Raw genomic sequence first — 15,180 nt, 5'->3', positions numbered from 1 at the left:
GCGACATCTTTTTCCCACAATCTCTGCATTTTTTGAAGCCGGATCGAGGAGTTGTCGGTTCCGACGAGGAAGCCATCGAGTACGGATCGAATAACTCGCGGTAACTAGGTATTAATCTGACAAGAACTGAGCAACGGTATTCCGAGGCACTGAGTAAGCGCGGAAAAACGGAACTGAGCAACAGACGCTGCGCGCGGCCTTTATAGGCAGGATGACGTCGATACGGCGGCTGTCGAGGGACATCGACTCGGAGGACGTCGACGCGCAGCGCCCTCTAGAGAGAAAAAAATTTCCGAGGCCAGCAGAATTGGAAGGAGATATCTAAGATGAGGATTACGTCGGAGGACACAATCCCTTCGAAATAGGAAATATGAAGATTGAGCTAGGCAAATGCCTATCGAAAGCATCTTGGGAAAAAGTAGGAAAGTATCAAAATCTAAATGACATGAAACTGAATCTACTCTAGTCCTAGTGGCCTTTCAGAGGCACCAGTCTGGAGTCAGCTCTCCAATTTCGCTAAAGTCTAATCTCCCTCAACCCCTAAATGATGGGACTGCATGTTTAATTTAAAGGAGCCCTTTGGGATATGGAAGGTCATTCCCTGTACATTCTTTTATGAATAGCGACTACATGTACTATTTTAGCAGTAACTATTAAACATTAAGAAATTCTAATCAAGGACCTTTAAATGTTAGCCAGATTTCCAAAGCACAGCATGTAAAATTCTACAAAGCATACATCGAGATAGTACAGGCATTTAATGCAGGCATAGAAATAAACTGCAACAGGCACATTTCTTAAGGTACTTTCAAATGGAGCACTAGGAGCTCCTCAGAGCATACATTATTGAATGTACAGTGAAGTACTACTCTGTACGCCACTTCTTTTGAATTGCATTGCTTTACTCTCTGGAGACGACAGATCGCAGTACATTTTCCGTCAGCCCTCGTTCCCATATAGATAAACATAATATATTTCAAACTTTGTGCATACACCATTTGTCAATATGAATTTGGCTTTTTTTTTTAATGGGGAACCCCATACTCCCCTCATCTAGCCCACACCTCTGACCGACATACCCATAAATCTACATGCAATTGGTCAGTAATCCAAGGCCTTGGTGCTGCACCCATTTAAATTGAGCCATCAGTGCTTCCACATTTCAGTGCTGGGAAACCTGAATACTGCAAAACAAGACTTCATACCTCCCCAAAACCAGAGCACAACCACTACCTTCAGAAGGGATTAACCAATTACATGTGCAACCAATAAAAAAAAAACTCCACTAATGCACACTTATTGAAAAGGCTCAGTTAAGGGTACCATGCCTCCCCTACATGCTGAGCACCAACATTACCACCCTTGTTCAAAATAAAACCACTCTTATTTCGAAGCAAATTACCCCAAAGATACCCTCAATAACAACTCGGAACCCACACGTCCAAGAATCAACACCATAAAATGGAGTCCCGAGTTGAGCCAAGTCTGCTTCCTGTTTCCTGCCTGGTGCTCTGTGTATTCACTTTCTGAGGAGCTGCAGCTACGTGGTTCTGCTATTGCCTGGGTTCGCTCAATACATTACTGTCTCTTTAAGTGGAGAGTCCTCCCCTTAAATAGAGATTCCGGGCGCGGAGCGCCACGCATAGTCCCGAGTGGAGTCCAGTCTGCTCCAGTCCGTGAACAGGACGAGCAGACGGCAGACGGAATTATGATGGAAGCAGCCCTTGGTCCCCTGACGCACCATAAATCTTTACTACAACGTCGGCAGGGAAACATGACATTACCACGAGGTCTTCAGGCTGAGGTAAGCGCTCTCATTGAGCCGTTTGAAGCGAGCACTTTGCTTTCCTCTTTGACCCCGTTTGAAATGGTGTCGTCAGTGCCCCTGTTGTCTATACTGACGGCTGCGAGCCTTAATGTGAAACATACAAAAGATCAATGTGAACTGCCTAATTTAGCTTTAGATAATGCAGCTCAAGAAATATTTGCCCAAAACAAGCAGAATGCTAACTTTTTCTTACACGTGGTAGTCAACGCTGCTCAGCTTCCTTCTCCATACGAAATCACATACTCTGAACTGATGGAAGTTCGAGCCCTGTGTGAATGAAATTCAACAAGGAACTTATGAAATCCCCAACATGATGCACAAGCGAGGCTCTCAACAAAATTGCTCGGCGATTAGACAGCATTTGGCACTTCCACTTTCGGAGCTCGTTGATGGTGGCAACGTTGCTTTTGAAAGTCGACGCCTGCAGAACATTCAGCAAATGGAATCTCTAGCACTCGCTACACAGGAACTAAGACCATACCCTCTAAATGAGATTGGCCACAATACGAAAAATATAAATTCAGAAAAATGGAAGTCGGCTAATAGCAACCTAATCAGTGATGCCCTTAAAAATAGTGCCGTCATTTGACATGCCAACGAGCCTTATGCACACGCCAAATCTAATACTTCGGCAATTGAGTTACACGCATGTCAGACCTCGGCAAATAGCTCATATGATGGTAACTCAACTCAAGCTTCGACTTCAGAAACATCACAAACCAATGTAAATATACGATTTTGCAGCTCACGAGGCGCGGCTGACAGAGCGCTTAAAATCAGACTTCGAAGCTCTAAAGGAACGCCGGAATAAGAGTTTTGTCAAGTCTACGACCTCCTTCTCACAGACGCCGAACTCGCACAAAACAGGCGATGTGCAGTTTTGTGCCAAGCAAAAATGGGGGCCAATCGGGGCCAAACAAAATCGAGTTGGCACCCCGAGTTATAATTCAAAACGAAAACTGCCTGTGATTGGAAATCTGACAGTAAGTTCAAAGGCTCAGGTTAACTATCATTGCAAAGACCACGGAGCATCAAGATGCTATTTTGTTCACCTGACAAACTAAACTAACAGTTCGGCAACCAAGATTCAATAAAAGAACAAGAAGCATTGCTTGGCAATGTGTTTTCAAAAATTCAGAATATGGAAACCACCAATTTGCATTTGCAGCAACGTCTACACAAGGAGGCTATAGTATATGCAACTTGGCAGAGTCGACTGAGGGATTTAGCAAGGAATGAGTTAGCTGAAAAGTCGGACCTAATTGAGACAGTGCTGGAGTGTACAAAATGAATGCAGTATAATAATACTCTGTCGCAACTTACACTATCCCCGATTGGTAGCCAAAACTGTCACTGCTCAGTCTTGCCAGAAAGCCTGTCAGACAAAAGAAACTGTACCTTGGAAATTTTCAATACTGAACGATCAACAGCCAGATGCAACACGCTCCGCTACGAGCACTGTAATAACAGCTTATCATTTAACTGGCATTACACGTTTAGAATGTTCTACTCAAAAGAAGCCGAGACACGAAATACTACCACCAATAACTGAATTGAATCAGTTACAGCAGTCAAAGCCATCAAAGGAGCCTAGTGAAGACATGCATGAGGGGGATGATGTTGCAATCTTATTGATCAGTCCTGATGAACAAACTGTTAAAATGGCTGAACAAAAGTCTAAGCAGACAATGCCTACGAGAAAGATCACTTCATTTGGAATTTTTACTGGACCAGCCAAAACTTTGGCCGAAAAAACTTAAGAAATCACAAAGGACCAGCATAAAGCCCCACAAAAGAAAGTGAATATAAAACCAATAAACAGACCAAAAGGGCGATCAAATAATTCAAAGAAATTCATAAGGAATTTGACAACTCCTCCAAAAATTGGTCTTTTTATGCACATCTCCAAATCTGTGTAAAAAAAGAATTCTGAAAAAAAGACTGAAGATGCGGTTCCTACCAATCCAAATAAACTACCTCGAGTTGATGAAGAAGCTGAAAGTGCACCCTCATCTCCAGTTCCAATAGATTTGGGCGACCTATCAACCTATTCGATTGATGAGGGTGATGCACCAGACTCTGCAAATGTATCTGTTAACACCCCAGGCAGCTCTGACTCATCTGTGATCGTGAGAAATCCAATAGCACTATCCGATCAAACGATAAATTCTGTAGCAGCTGGAAGAAGTGTTACATGGGCCCACCAAAAACAGTTTTTCTCTGCCGATATGATAAGCTCTCAGTCTCAGAAAATAGTGCCCAGACAGACATCTGATCAGTCAGAATTGAAATTATGCAGTCTAAATCCAAAAGTGGGAAATGTGACTCGTGCAATCAATAAAACGGCTCAGTCACTAAAAGATGGAAACTTCAACTGGAAAATATTTTGTCCATTAAGAATTAAGTTAATTTAAACCGAGGAAATGTTATGACATTATTTCATTGCATCCCCTCACTGTGAACAATACCATCTGAAGATAAACGGATTGTAGAATATGTTACTGAAACTCATTCAGATTTAGTGATTCTATATATAAAATCACATCTTATCATGAAAACATTGTTGGCAACTAAAGATGAGCTTCTCTTTTTTGGCTTCGAACTACCAACAGAATGTGATCAAAAGAGGTTCGACGGAACAAACGAGAATCATGAAGAAGCAAACTTGAACTCTGAGGAATTCAAATTATTCATGGCAAAACAAAGGCTAAATGCAGTATTCCCCCAAAAAATGCCATCAAGACAATGCTTTTCACAAAGAAATGTATTTGAGACCAATACATCAAGACAACAAAATAGTCATTAGCTCCTGACCACAAAAGGAGAAGTTAGCTGTTCGCTCTTCTCCTGGAAAACTCAAAGGTTTTTGCATTAATTCAATGAGCTACCATTCACACTTGCAAACAATTTTGGGATACGTTTACAGGAAACGTGGCTTTGAGAAATTCCATCTAGAGACGGTTACGCAATCCTACTCAACCCTGCTGGAAAAAAATCATAAAGGAGCGACCGTACTATGGTTTAATAACAATGATAAAAATCAACATGTGGAAGATAATCGAAACTGAAAATCCAAATATATTTGTACAAGCAACAGTATTGCAAATATCTCAATCAGACCACAAGAAAAACAAACATCTGATGTTAATAAATACTTATTGGAATTCGGCGATGATATCCACCAAGAGATATCTAGCATTTGTTACATCAATTATAGATAAATGGATGATCAAACGTTTGGATTTGAAAATCATCATTTGTGGAGATTTAAACTTTTCTTGTTTCGGAAATGATATCACTGTGTCAAGCTCCTCTCCAACTAGAAAAACTCAGGTGTTAAATAGAGGGCTGAAGTGGATATCTGAACTACAAATAACAAACTGCAACATGCTAAATGGAAATGTCAGAGAAGATATCCCTGCGAGACCAACATGGCATTGAAATAATTCATACAAGACGCTAGATTATTTTTGGTCTTCAAGGAATTTGCTCTATCAAATTGATAATTTGACGATCTTAAAGACATCCAGAAGTGATTGTGATGTGTTAAAGTTAACGTGGAGGATATATAGTGAGATGTCATCACTAACAAATACACTCTACACATTAACCAGGGAGCAAACAGACTACGGATAAACAAGCATCAAATCAACGTGCTAAAGAATAATCGGTTGTCTATTAATGGCTCCTTAAGTAGTGAAATAGACTATGCACCTCTGTTACCTCAATTCAAGTCTCAATCTTGTGGAAATAAAATCATCACACACACAATAAGCATATATCTAGCATGTTAGTAAAAGAAGCAAAAAATAATTCTTCACAAAGATATCAGATTATTAAAAAAATCCAAATGCTGAGACTGTACAGGTCATAAAAAAAACAGAGGCAAAAATAAAGGAACAGGTTAAAATCTTTCTCAACAATTTGAGATCAAGAAAGTGGTGAAGAGATCCTGCGACTCATTCTAAAGCACACGTCTAGACAGATTTGTTTGATTCTTAATCAGGGCTCACTAAATCAGAGTAGTATGTTAACAACTAGCATTACGTCTAGTGCTTGGGAGAAACACTTTACATCAGTTTTGAAAAAATCCTTGAATGTAGGTTCTATTTGTAAAATTGGCGGACTGTGTTTCGTGGAATGTCACTGAATCAGTTGAAGATATTGCATTTGCAATTCAAAAACTGAATAGCTCAAGAGCTGCTGGCCCAGATGGACTCACAAACTCCATGCTAAAAGCAAATAAAGAACTATGGTCGTATTTCATAGCTTTGCTCTTTGAGAAAAAATTGCAACTGCAATGAAAGTACCTGTATAATTGTCGTTCCAATCTACAAAAAGGGCAATCCGGATGATCCTACAAACTATCGCCCGATTGCCCTACTTGACATCATTGGTAAGATCTTTGTGACCTTCCTTATAAAAAAAAATGGCAGTTTGGGCAAATAATGCAGGGATCCTAGACACCCGCCAAACCGGGTTTACTCAAGGAGTAGGTGTTGCATTAAATCTAACCCTGCTAAACATACTAAAGCTTGAAGCCCTGCAAAAGTCAAAAAATCTGTACTTAACCTTTGTTGACCTGCGACAAGCGTTGGAGAGTATAAATCAACACCTGTTATGGGAAAAACTGCAGTCTTAGTCATGTCATCTTGAATTATTGCAACCGATAATTGCCCTTCATCAAAACACAAGAATTCGAGTTTGCATTAGCAACCGAGGAGAACTCACCAACTAAATTAAAACTGAAAAGGGAGTAAAACAGTTGCCCTCTGGCGGGTCTCCTGTTTAAGCTATTGCTGACTTAACACCACCCCTTTATGAGTGAAAAGAATGGAATTGGTGCCAAAATGTGGTCGAACGCATGCGCATGTTATCACTACAAGGGGCCAGATTACGGAAAATTTTCCCTAATACCGAACCTGATATTTTACTTGCAGAAGGTGGTGCCGACAATCCCCTTCGGAAGAGAGTCTGTTTGGAACATGAATAAATCCATGTGGTCAGTCTTGGAGGGAACGTTCTGGAGGAAGGTGCTTAAACTTCCGAAGAATTCCTCCACTGCAGCCATAAGATACGAACTATGTCTAGATTCTTTATACGGAACCGTACTTTGGAAATCAATAGCACTCTGGAGAAATATGCACCTAGACTTACCATCTATACCATATTGTTTATTGGCTCCAAAAAAATAACTTCCTTATGTTGGTCTACTAAAGTACTGGACAGAGAAGATAAATACCATATTAATGCATGCGAACATCGATGTAGAAACTGTACTATATCGTCCCCTAATCGCAAAGCGGAAATTGAAAAGATGCCATTGGATACAAAATGGCGCCGTACGTAATTCTCTTACATCATCCCTTGATATTGGCCCGGCTGCAAATGGAATCGACCAGCTTCCGAAATATCTAACCCAATTTCAATCACGATACCATTGTGATCAGTTTTTAAGGCTGCGACTGAACTTGTACAAAACAAAAGATGTTATTCCTAAAACGAGACAAAGATACCATAGATAACGTGTTGCTACTGCAAAGCAGAAATTGAATCATCAAAACACTTGGTTATCCTTGTACGGAACTAAAAATTCCAAGGTCTCTGTTTTTGAGTAAATTTGCCCCTATTAATGAAAATATGGAGGATTGGTGGTTTATGATATTGACAGGCATAAACTGTAAGCTAACCTGTGCAATAATGGACTATTTGGATCATATTCTAAGAATAGTTTAAATGATGATTATTGTTGTTTTGAAGTGAACAGGAAACGATGATGGAATGAAAGGAATTCGTTTTTTTTCTTCTTTCTTTTTTAGTATGAAACGTAAAAACATGTGATAAGTTTGTAGAAACTAAATATTACAATAAAATAAAAAAATGAAATCATAACGCTGAGAAGATGGGAACTTCTAATGCCCCAAACTCAGTCTCACCTCCTCTTTTAAAAAAAGCCTTACATGCGTTTCTCTATTCCCACCCAAGAAGGCCAACAAGTAATCCATGGCAAATGAGCAAGATATCTACAGTATAAACAATCTACAGGAAAGTGAGAAGTGTACAGATGGATCAAGTTCATACTGTGCCCGTTACATATTCAACAAAAAGTGCAACAGGTAATGCCAATCTCGCCATTTACATAAATAGTTTAAATTTATGAAAACCCAAGGTTCGAAATAGTTGGGAGCCATGAGCCATTTGCCCCCTGGTTATAAGTCTATGAGATGGCTTGCCACCAATATTGACAAGGAGTTACTTTTGACTCCCCCGGCCAACTGATCACATACCAGTGTTGTATTAACTGTGTTTCTGAATGGCTAGATCTGAACATTAGGTCACATCTACAGTACATGTACAACGTGTCCTATATAATGGACAAAAACAGTCTGCCTTACATAGGAGTTACATTTGCATCACACTATATACGTGTTCCTCGTATCCGCAGACTTCGCTCTTGCTTACCGAGTGATGCCCGATACCCAGAGTTATTTTTAGCGGCTGCCCATCAAATCCTTGCTTTGAAAACCTATACATTTATGATCGCAAAACATCACATACTGACGTTGATCGCAAAACAACCACCAAAGTCGCGATCGGGGGGGGGGAACATTATGTACACTCTTTATAGGGTCCTAGAATTCTCTTTGATAAGACTCTTTCACTGGCTTCCCTTTCGTGCGTTTACCTGAATCAAGATATGGCAACCACCTCTGAAGTGATAAAGATGCCACGGTGCTGCTGGCTACTGCGGGTGTTTTGAGTGCTTGCTGCATGCGGGAACAGTCGAACCACACTCGGGTACTACTGGGTTGAGTCCGATTTTTGTACAGTGACATTTGGCAGATAAGGTGCACATCTGCTGCAAATCAAGTGCAACGAACTGATTCCTGATACGCCCCTCACGAAAGTAAACACTTGCTCTCAACACAATCGTTCGCCTCCAAAAATCGGCTCGTGAGTTCATCCCATTGGAAGAGCATATAAGTACAGCTGGTGCTTACGATAACGCTGGAAACCCCAGTCAAACGGCAAGATGAATATTTCAAATCTATCTCCATGGAAACTCAGAACCAGAAAGGGCCCTGGCACTCTCTCCCAACACAGACACACACACCTTTTTAGCCAACAGATCCAGCCATGGGTCAACCATAGTGCAAAACGAAAGGTTTATTTGGTGGCATTATAAGGAACCCTGCGGTATTAAGAGGTCAGTACATGTTTTCTATCCTTGAAAACTGTTCGAAACAAACGTGCATTGCTTGCGTCCTAAAAGCCCGCACACATACTGACATGCACAAAATCCAAATCATAGCAACTCTCGTCATTAACTCTGAGATCCACAGCCCTCAATCAAGGGAAGACCCACCCACCTCAGAAACAACCAATGGCTGCGTTGCTCCAACCCTCCTGAAAACAATCTAAACACCGTCCCTGCAGGCCCAAACAGTTCCTGCTAGCCACATCGGCATCACTGTATGGTCTACGCGTGGGCTTCGCCACGCTCAAGTGCAAGGGCAGCCTGCAGCGGCGGGAAGAAGAGCATTAATATTATGAATAAAAGGGAGTCATCTGCTGCATAAAGCTCTACGGGGTAAGAACAGTGAAAGAGCACAGCTCTACTGTTAAACGAGAGAGCACAATGCGAGCGCGCACATCACGAGTGGACAGTCTGTAGATTTCAGGAAAGCAGGGCACCCACTGTACGAACCCGTGTTATACGACCCCTTTCGAAAACATAAATAGAAACGAAGCGGTGAGCGTTGAGGAGAGGCCAAGCAGCCGCCTACCTGCAGGAACTCAAAGGGTCGTCCATGGCTCCCACCGGCTCTCACTGGCACTCAATTGCCCAAACTCTCCCTTTTCGACTCTAACAACTCAAAATGGTGGAGCATGCAGACTGCAAGCCCTCGGAGAGTGCTCCAGTGCCTGTGCTGCCTGTGACCTAAGCTTTTCACGCTCAACGCAGAAACTTCCCCCTCAGTCTGACAGCACTGAGCATGTGCTGTGACCCCTCCTCCTTCTTCCTCCAGCCTGCCTCATCCACAGGCAGCCCAGCCAGGCAATCAATCTCCAGCCTGCTGTTTCCGTAAATAAAGCCTAGCACAGAGCCTCGCACAGCATACCAAGCTAGTGTGCGGAGGAGACAGGGCCGGGCCAAGGGGGCTGTGACAAGCAACATTGCCAGGGACCTTGGAATGGCCAGCCATCACACAGCAAGCAATGCGGGGAGAGGCGAGGAAACCAGGGGGATAAGCAACGTAGAGGACGAGGGTATATGGTCGGAGAGTACAACGTATTTTATGCAAGAGGTACACGTCAAGGCAATCAGCTTGTAAGGGCCACCATGCAACAAGGTCTCTCGCAATGCACCGAGCCAGCATGCGTAGGCGATTGTGCCTGACCAGGGTAACAAATGACAGCCTATTGAATATCAGGGGCATGAGCGTCCAGCAATGCGATGAGACGACAGGCCAAGCCACTCATAGGCAATACAGAATGCAGTGTAATGACCAGCCAAAAAGGGTTCTCGTACTACACCAAGCTGGAGAGAAGAGCAACCGCGAATCTGTGAAAGGGTAGAGGGAACAGTGAGGGGCAACAATAAAGACCGAGGTATGTGCAGTTAACAGTGTTTGATTACCAAACTAGTGAGCTGAGGAGAAGGGCCTGACAATTCGAACGGCGACAAGCAACAACGTGTAAGAACTTCGCACATCACACTTTAATAGGGTGGAGGGCTGGCGACTAGAACACGGGCCAGGATGCAAGGAGGACTGTGCCTTCAAACAGCAACCAGGGAATGGCCGACCAGGAGAACAATACGTCCCTATCCACTAACATAAAAGCTAGTGTGTGGAGGAAATTGACTGGACAGTAAAAGTTATTTTAGTGATGTATACTCCCAAATATAGCGGCAAGGGATTATAGATTAGGAGGAACGGGGATTATGGAGGCATCCTGGTTGATGTAGTTTGAAGAGCCAATTAAAGAGCCTCTTAAATACTGCGTTTGAGAGGAAAAATTGTCAGATGCCACTGAGATATAGGCTGGGAAGGGCAATAGGTACATTCAACAAGACTCAATCTGAATCCCACAAATAGCCAAGTGGGAAATCAAAACATTATCCAGCATGGCCGAGGATAAATGTTTTTCCAAGCAGTAATGACAAAAGCTTGTCCAGTTGTTGCACAGAGATCTTACTAAGGATTTCTCTCTGCTTCTATGAAATTTTTCTGTGAAAGACCAAGAGCTTGTAAGTTTATGTCCTCTAGTTCCAAGCTGCCAAGGAGAGCGATAGCGGGAACGGGTGAAATGGCAATCTTGCAGGCAGGGGCATGAGATCTGAAAAACACCTTGTTTGGACAATGGCCAGCAGTTACAATCTTATGACAACTGTGGCTCCTCCCAAAGCTTGTGCTCAGGCTTGCCCAGAAGAGTAATGGTGCAGCAGGCGGGGAAGGGAAGCATCCAGGAAATGATGGGACCATTGAAAGACCAAAGTATTTGCAGTAGAAGCTGTCTCATTCCCCTGTGGATGGAAACTGGGGGACCTTCTTGTTGGTTCTTGTGGCAAAAAGGTCCACTAGGAGCAAGCCCCAATGGCTTGAGATCTGAGAGAGAAATTATAAATTCCTCACCGTAGTGACTAACATACTCTTAGCCCTTAGTCCCCTTTCCTCCATACTGCAGGCGTGTCCATTCCAACAGACGGGAGACAGAACCTTTTTCACCAGAAAAAACCTTCTCCTTTAAATTTAGAGACCCACAGGGGTGCGGCCATGGGAGCATGCGCTGCCCTGACTCCGCCCTTCGGCCCCACAATTCAGTCCCCATAGATGCGTCTACAATAGCTAATATTGCCTAATGACACCAGTTTTATTAGGGGGAAGGATGGTGGGACGTATGGAGGAAAGGGGACTAAGGACGTTAGTCACTACAGTGAGTAACTTATAATTACTCTTACGTCCCATCCCCTTTCCTCCATACTGCATGGCGATTACAACTGAATGTAGCCCAGGAGAGGAGACCCCTCCATAAGCAAACAGGTCCCTCAGAACCGCCTGTCCGAAAGCTGCATCAGATCTAGAGCCGGTATCCAAACAGTAATGCTTGCAGAAAGCCGAGGGAGTGGCCCAGGTGGCCGCCCTGCTTAGGACCTGCCAAAGGACATGTCGCTGGAATGTGATGGCTGTTGCCTTGGCTCTGACTGCGTGGGCGTGCAGGTTGGCCGGAAGTGGTTTGTTCTGGCCCTCGTATGCTTCCTTGATGGCCGAGACCATACAACCGGATATGGAGGCCTGATAGCCTGGTCTTGCGCCTCCAAAAGTGACAAACAGAGCGTCCGATTTGCAGGAGTCCTTGGTTCTGTCCAGGTGGAATTTCAGGGCACGCCTGACGTCCTTAGGATCGGCAAAGAATAAAGGAAGGACTATTTCCTCGTTCAAACAAAAAGCAGACGGCACCTTGGGCAGAAATGCTGGGTCTGTTCGCAGGACTACTTTGTCCCTGTGAAAGGTAGTACATGGTTCTGAGGCAACCAGCACCTGGATTTCGCTGACTCTGCGAGCCGAGGTGAGGCCATCTAGTAAGGCTGTCTTGATGGTGACCAGCCTGATGTCCGCGGATGCCATTGGCTCAAACGGTTTGTCCGCCAGGGCACCCAATACTATGTTCAGTTCCCACATGGGGTGCGGCCTCCTGATGGGCGGATAGAGCCTTGCGAGCCCCGTCAAATGTTTCTTGACGACAGGATTGGAGGAGGAGAAGATCCCCCTCCTCCGAGTTCCTGTAAGCCCCGATGGCTGCGAGTTAAGTGCCGCAGGTGTCCACCTGCACGCCAGAGTGGGCGGAGTGTGCCGAATGGGAGAGCACATCGTTTAAAGTGCTGTCCAGTCAAAGTTTCAAAACAATAGTTTCGAATGCCATAAGTTTAGACACAAAAGTTGCACAAAAAAAAGTTTCAAAAGTATTTTTTTTTTAATATTAAAGGGTTTGTTTAAATTTATTATAGTAAAATAAGTGTTTTTAAAAAAAAAGTGGTTGGGGGCATACAAAATAAATAACTAAAATCGAAACTTTTTCTGAAACTTGTGTCAGAGCTTTTGGCATTTCGAAACTTTGACTGTCGAAACAGTCACTATGAACAGTTTAAAGTACATGTCAGGGGGTCGATTTCCATGGAGTTTGCTCAGTGGCAGAACCTGATCCCCCTACTTTTATAGTGGGCCCTGGTAACCTTGCTCTGTGTGCCCTGTATGATTTCCAGATTAGCCTGGGAGAGGCTGAGGTGCCTTAGCGTTACCTGCTCAGGAACCACGCTGTGAGGGCTAGTTTCTGTGGCGCGGGGTGGATGACCCTGCCCCCCTGCTGCGCCAGATGATGTGCCGGGCCCGTCGGGAGGTGAATCAGTGGCATCTCCCAGGACCATGGCCTGGCCGGCCACCATGGAGCTATTAGAATAATGTTGAGCTGGCGAGACTCCTTGATCTTGCAAATCACTGTGAATCAGCGGAGTGGGCGGGAAGGCATACGTTGCCATGCCGTTCCACTGAATCCAATATGCGTTTCCCAGGGATCCGAGGCCCTGGCCCTGCCAGGAGGCGAACTGAGGGCACTTCTTGTTGTGCCAGGTGGCAAAGAGATCCACCTTGGGATGACCCCACCTTTTGATGATCTGAATAACGAGGTAGTTTAGCTGCCACTCGTAATTGTCTGCTCCCAACCTGTTGAGCCTGTCCGCCTCCAGCTTGGATTCCCCCGGGAGGTGGACTGCCGTGGGGTAGATGTCGTTTTCCAGGGCCCACTCCCACATGCCGATTGTCAGTCTGCACACAGGAGGGGATCTGGTGCCTCTCGGCTTGTTGACATAGTACATGCTGGTCTAGTTATCTGTCTGGATGAGGAGAACCTTGCCCCTGAGAAGTGGGAGGAATGCTCCGAGCGCTAACCAGATGGCGTTCAGCTCTAACCAAATGATGTGGTATTCCTGCTTCTGTCGAGTCCAGGTGCTGTGGACCGAAAGCTCGTCCAGGATGGCTCCCCTGCCCTCAAGCAAGGAGTCTGTGGTGATGGTGACCCGCAGGGTTGGAGGCCGGAAGGGCTTGCCCTTCCGTAGATTGCAGTCCCTGGACCACCATGTTAGGTCCTGGTGTAGAGATGGAGGAACATTGATCATCTCGGATGGAGAGCCCGGCACCTAGTTCCATGTGGCAGCGAAGTGCAGCTGAATCCTCCTCATCCTCAGTCTCGTGTGTGGGACGGCTAATAGGACCGCCGCCAAGAGACCCAGGAGATGCTGGTACCACCATGCCGAGGTCACTTCTCTGCTGAGGAAGTGGGTGCTGGCCCTCTTGATGGCCGAGATCTTGTCCTCCGACGGAAATACCTTCTCGGAGCATGTGTCCCGAGATGAGGCCCAAGAATGTCTGAGTCTGCGTGGGCTGTAGCTGCAGCTTCTTGAGGTTGAGCGAAAAGCGCAGATCGTGCATCGTGTTCATAAGGGCATGGGAAGAGTGGTTAACCGCTTCCGGAGATGTAGCCCTGACGAGCCAGTCGTCTAGGTATGGGTAGGTGGAGGCCCTGCGCTCTGAGGAGTGCAGCAACAGTATTCATGAGCCTTGTAAAGACCCTGGGGGCCGAGTTGAGGCAGAAAGGAAGGACCTTGTATTGAAAATGGTAGCCCATGATCCTGAACCATAGGAAAGAACCATGGGGCTGCCAAATCAGGACGTGTAGGTATGCATCGTTCAGAACCAGGGAGCATATCCAGTCTCCCTTGCACAATGTCTCTGCTATAAAAGCTGGTGTAACCATCTTGAATTTTTGTAAAGGCAAGGAGAGGTTGAGGGTGGAAAGTTCCAGCACAACTCTCAGGCCCGCCTTGTTCGGAGGCTGGGACTTCCTCCACTGCCTGTCTCTCTAAGAGCAACCAAATCTCTGCCAGAAGAGTTGCTGTCCCAAATTGAGGGAGAGGAGGGGAGGAGAGTCTGGGATGGGTAGGCAGTACCCCGTGGATACTACAGAGAGGATTCAGGGGTCTGTGAAATTCTGGTGCCAGAAATGTGCATGGAGAGCAAGCCTGCCCCCCACTGGAGACACATGGACCCGGAGTGGCGTGTCATGCCTTCTATCCCTCAGAGGCTGTCGCAGAGGAGGGAGACTGGAAAAGCCCTTAATCTCCCCCCCCCCCCACATTTTTTTTGTTGCTTGCGCCGATTTGGAGCCAGCGAGCGGTCAGGCTGCCTGGATCTCTGTTCCTGTAAGTCGCTGAACCCTCCGTACGTACGCCCCTTGTCAGAGCGCTGCTGTGACTAGGTGTACGATTTGGGCATAGTCTTTGTCAAGATGGATAA

At 45.0% G+C, this 15,180-nt stretch overlaps 1 protein-coding gene across 14 annotated transcripts in view; it reads right to left on the bottom strand.

Moving 5' to 3' along the window:
* RERE (arginine-glutamic acid dipeptide repeats) overlaps positions 1–15,180 on the bottom strand; it is a 2,107,422-nt gene that overhangs the window by 1,307,410 nt on the left and 784,832 nt on the right. Inside the window, exon 1 of one of the 14 annotated variants that reach the window (XM_069610052.1) lies at positions 9,616–9,833. The exons of the other annotated variants lie outside the window; for them this stretch is intronic. Coding sequence (XP_069466153.1) covers positions 9,616–9,641 — 26 coding nt within the window. The 5' untranslated portion in view covers positions 9,642–9,833. Of the gene's footprint in view, positions 1–9,615; positions 9,834–15,180 lie in introns of those variants that run through there. 14 annotated transcript variants of the gene reach the window in all.

The sequence above is a fragment of the Ambystoma mexicanum genome, chromosome 8 (assembly GCF_040938575.1).
Source record: "Ambystoma mexicanum isolate Mex_15411 chromosome 8, UKY_AmexF1_1, whole genome shotgun sequence".
Lineage (NCBI taxonomy): Eukaryota > Metazoa > Chordata > Amphibia > Caudata > Ambystomatidae > Ambystoma > Ambystoma mexicanum.
This window is presented reverse-complemented; position numbering and strand designations above follow the sequence as displayed.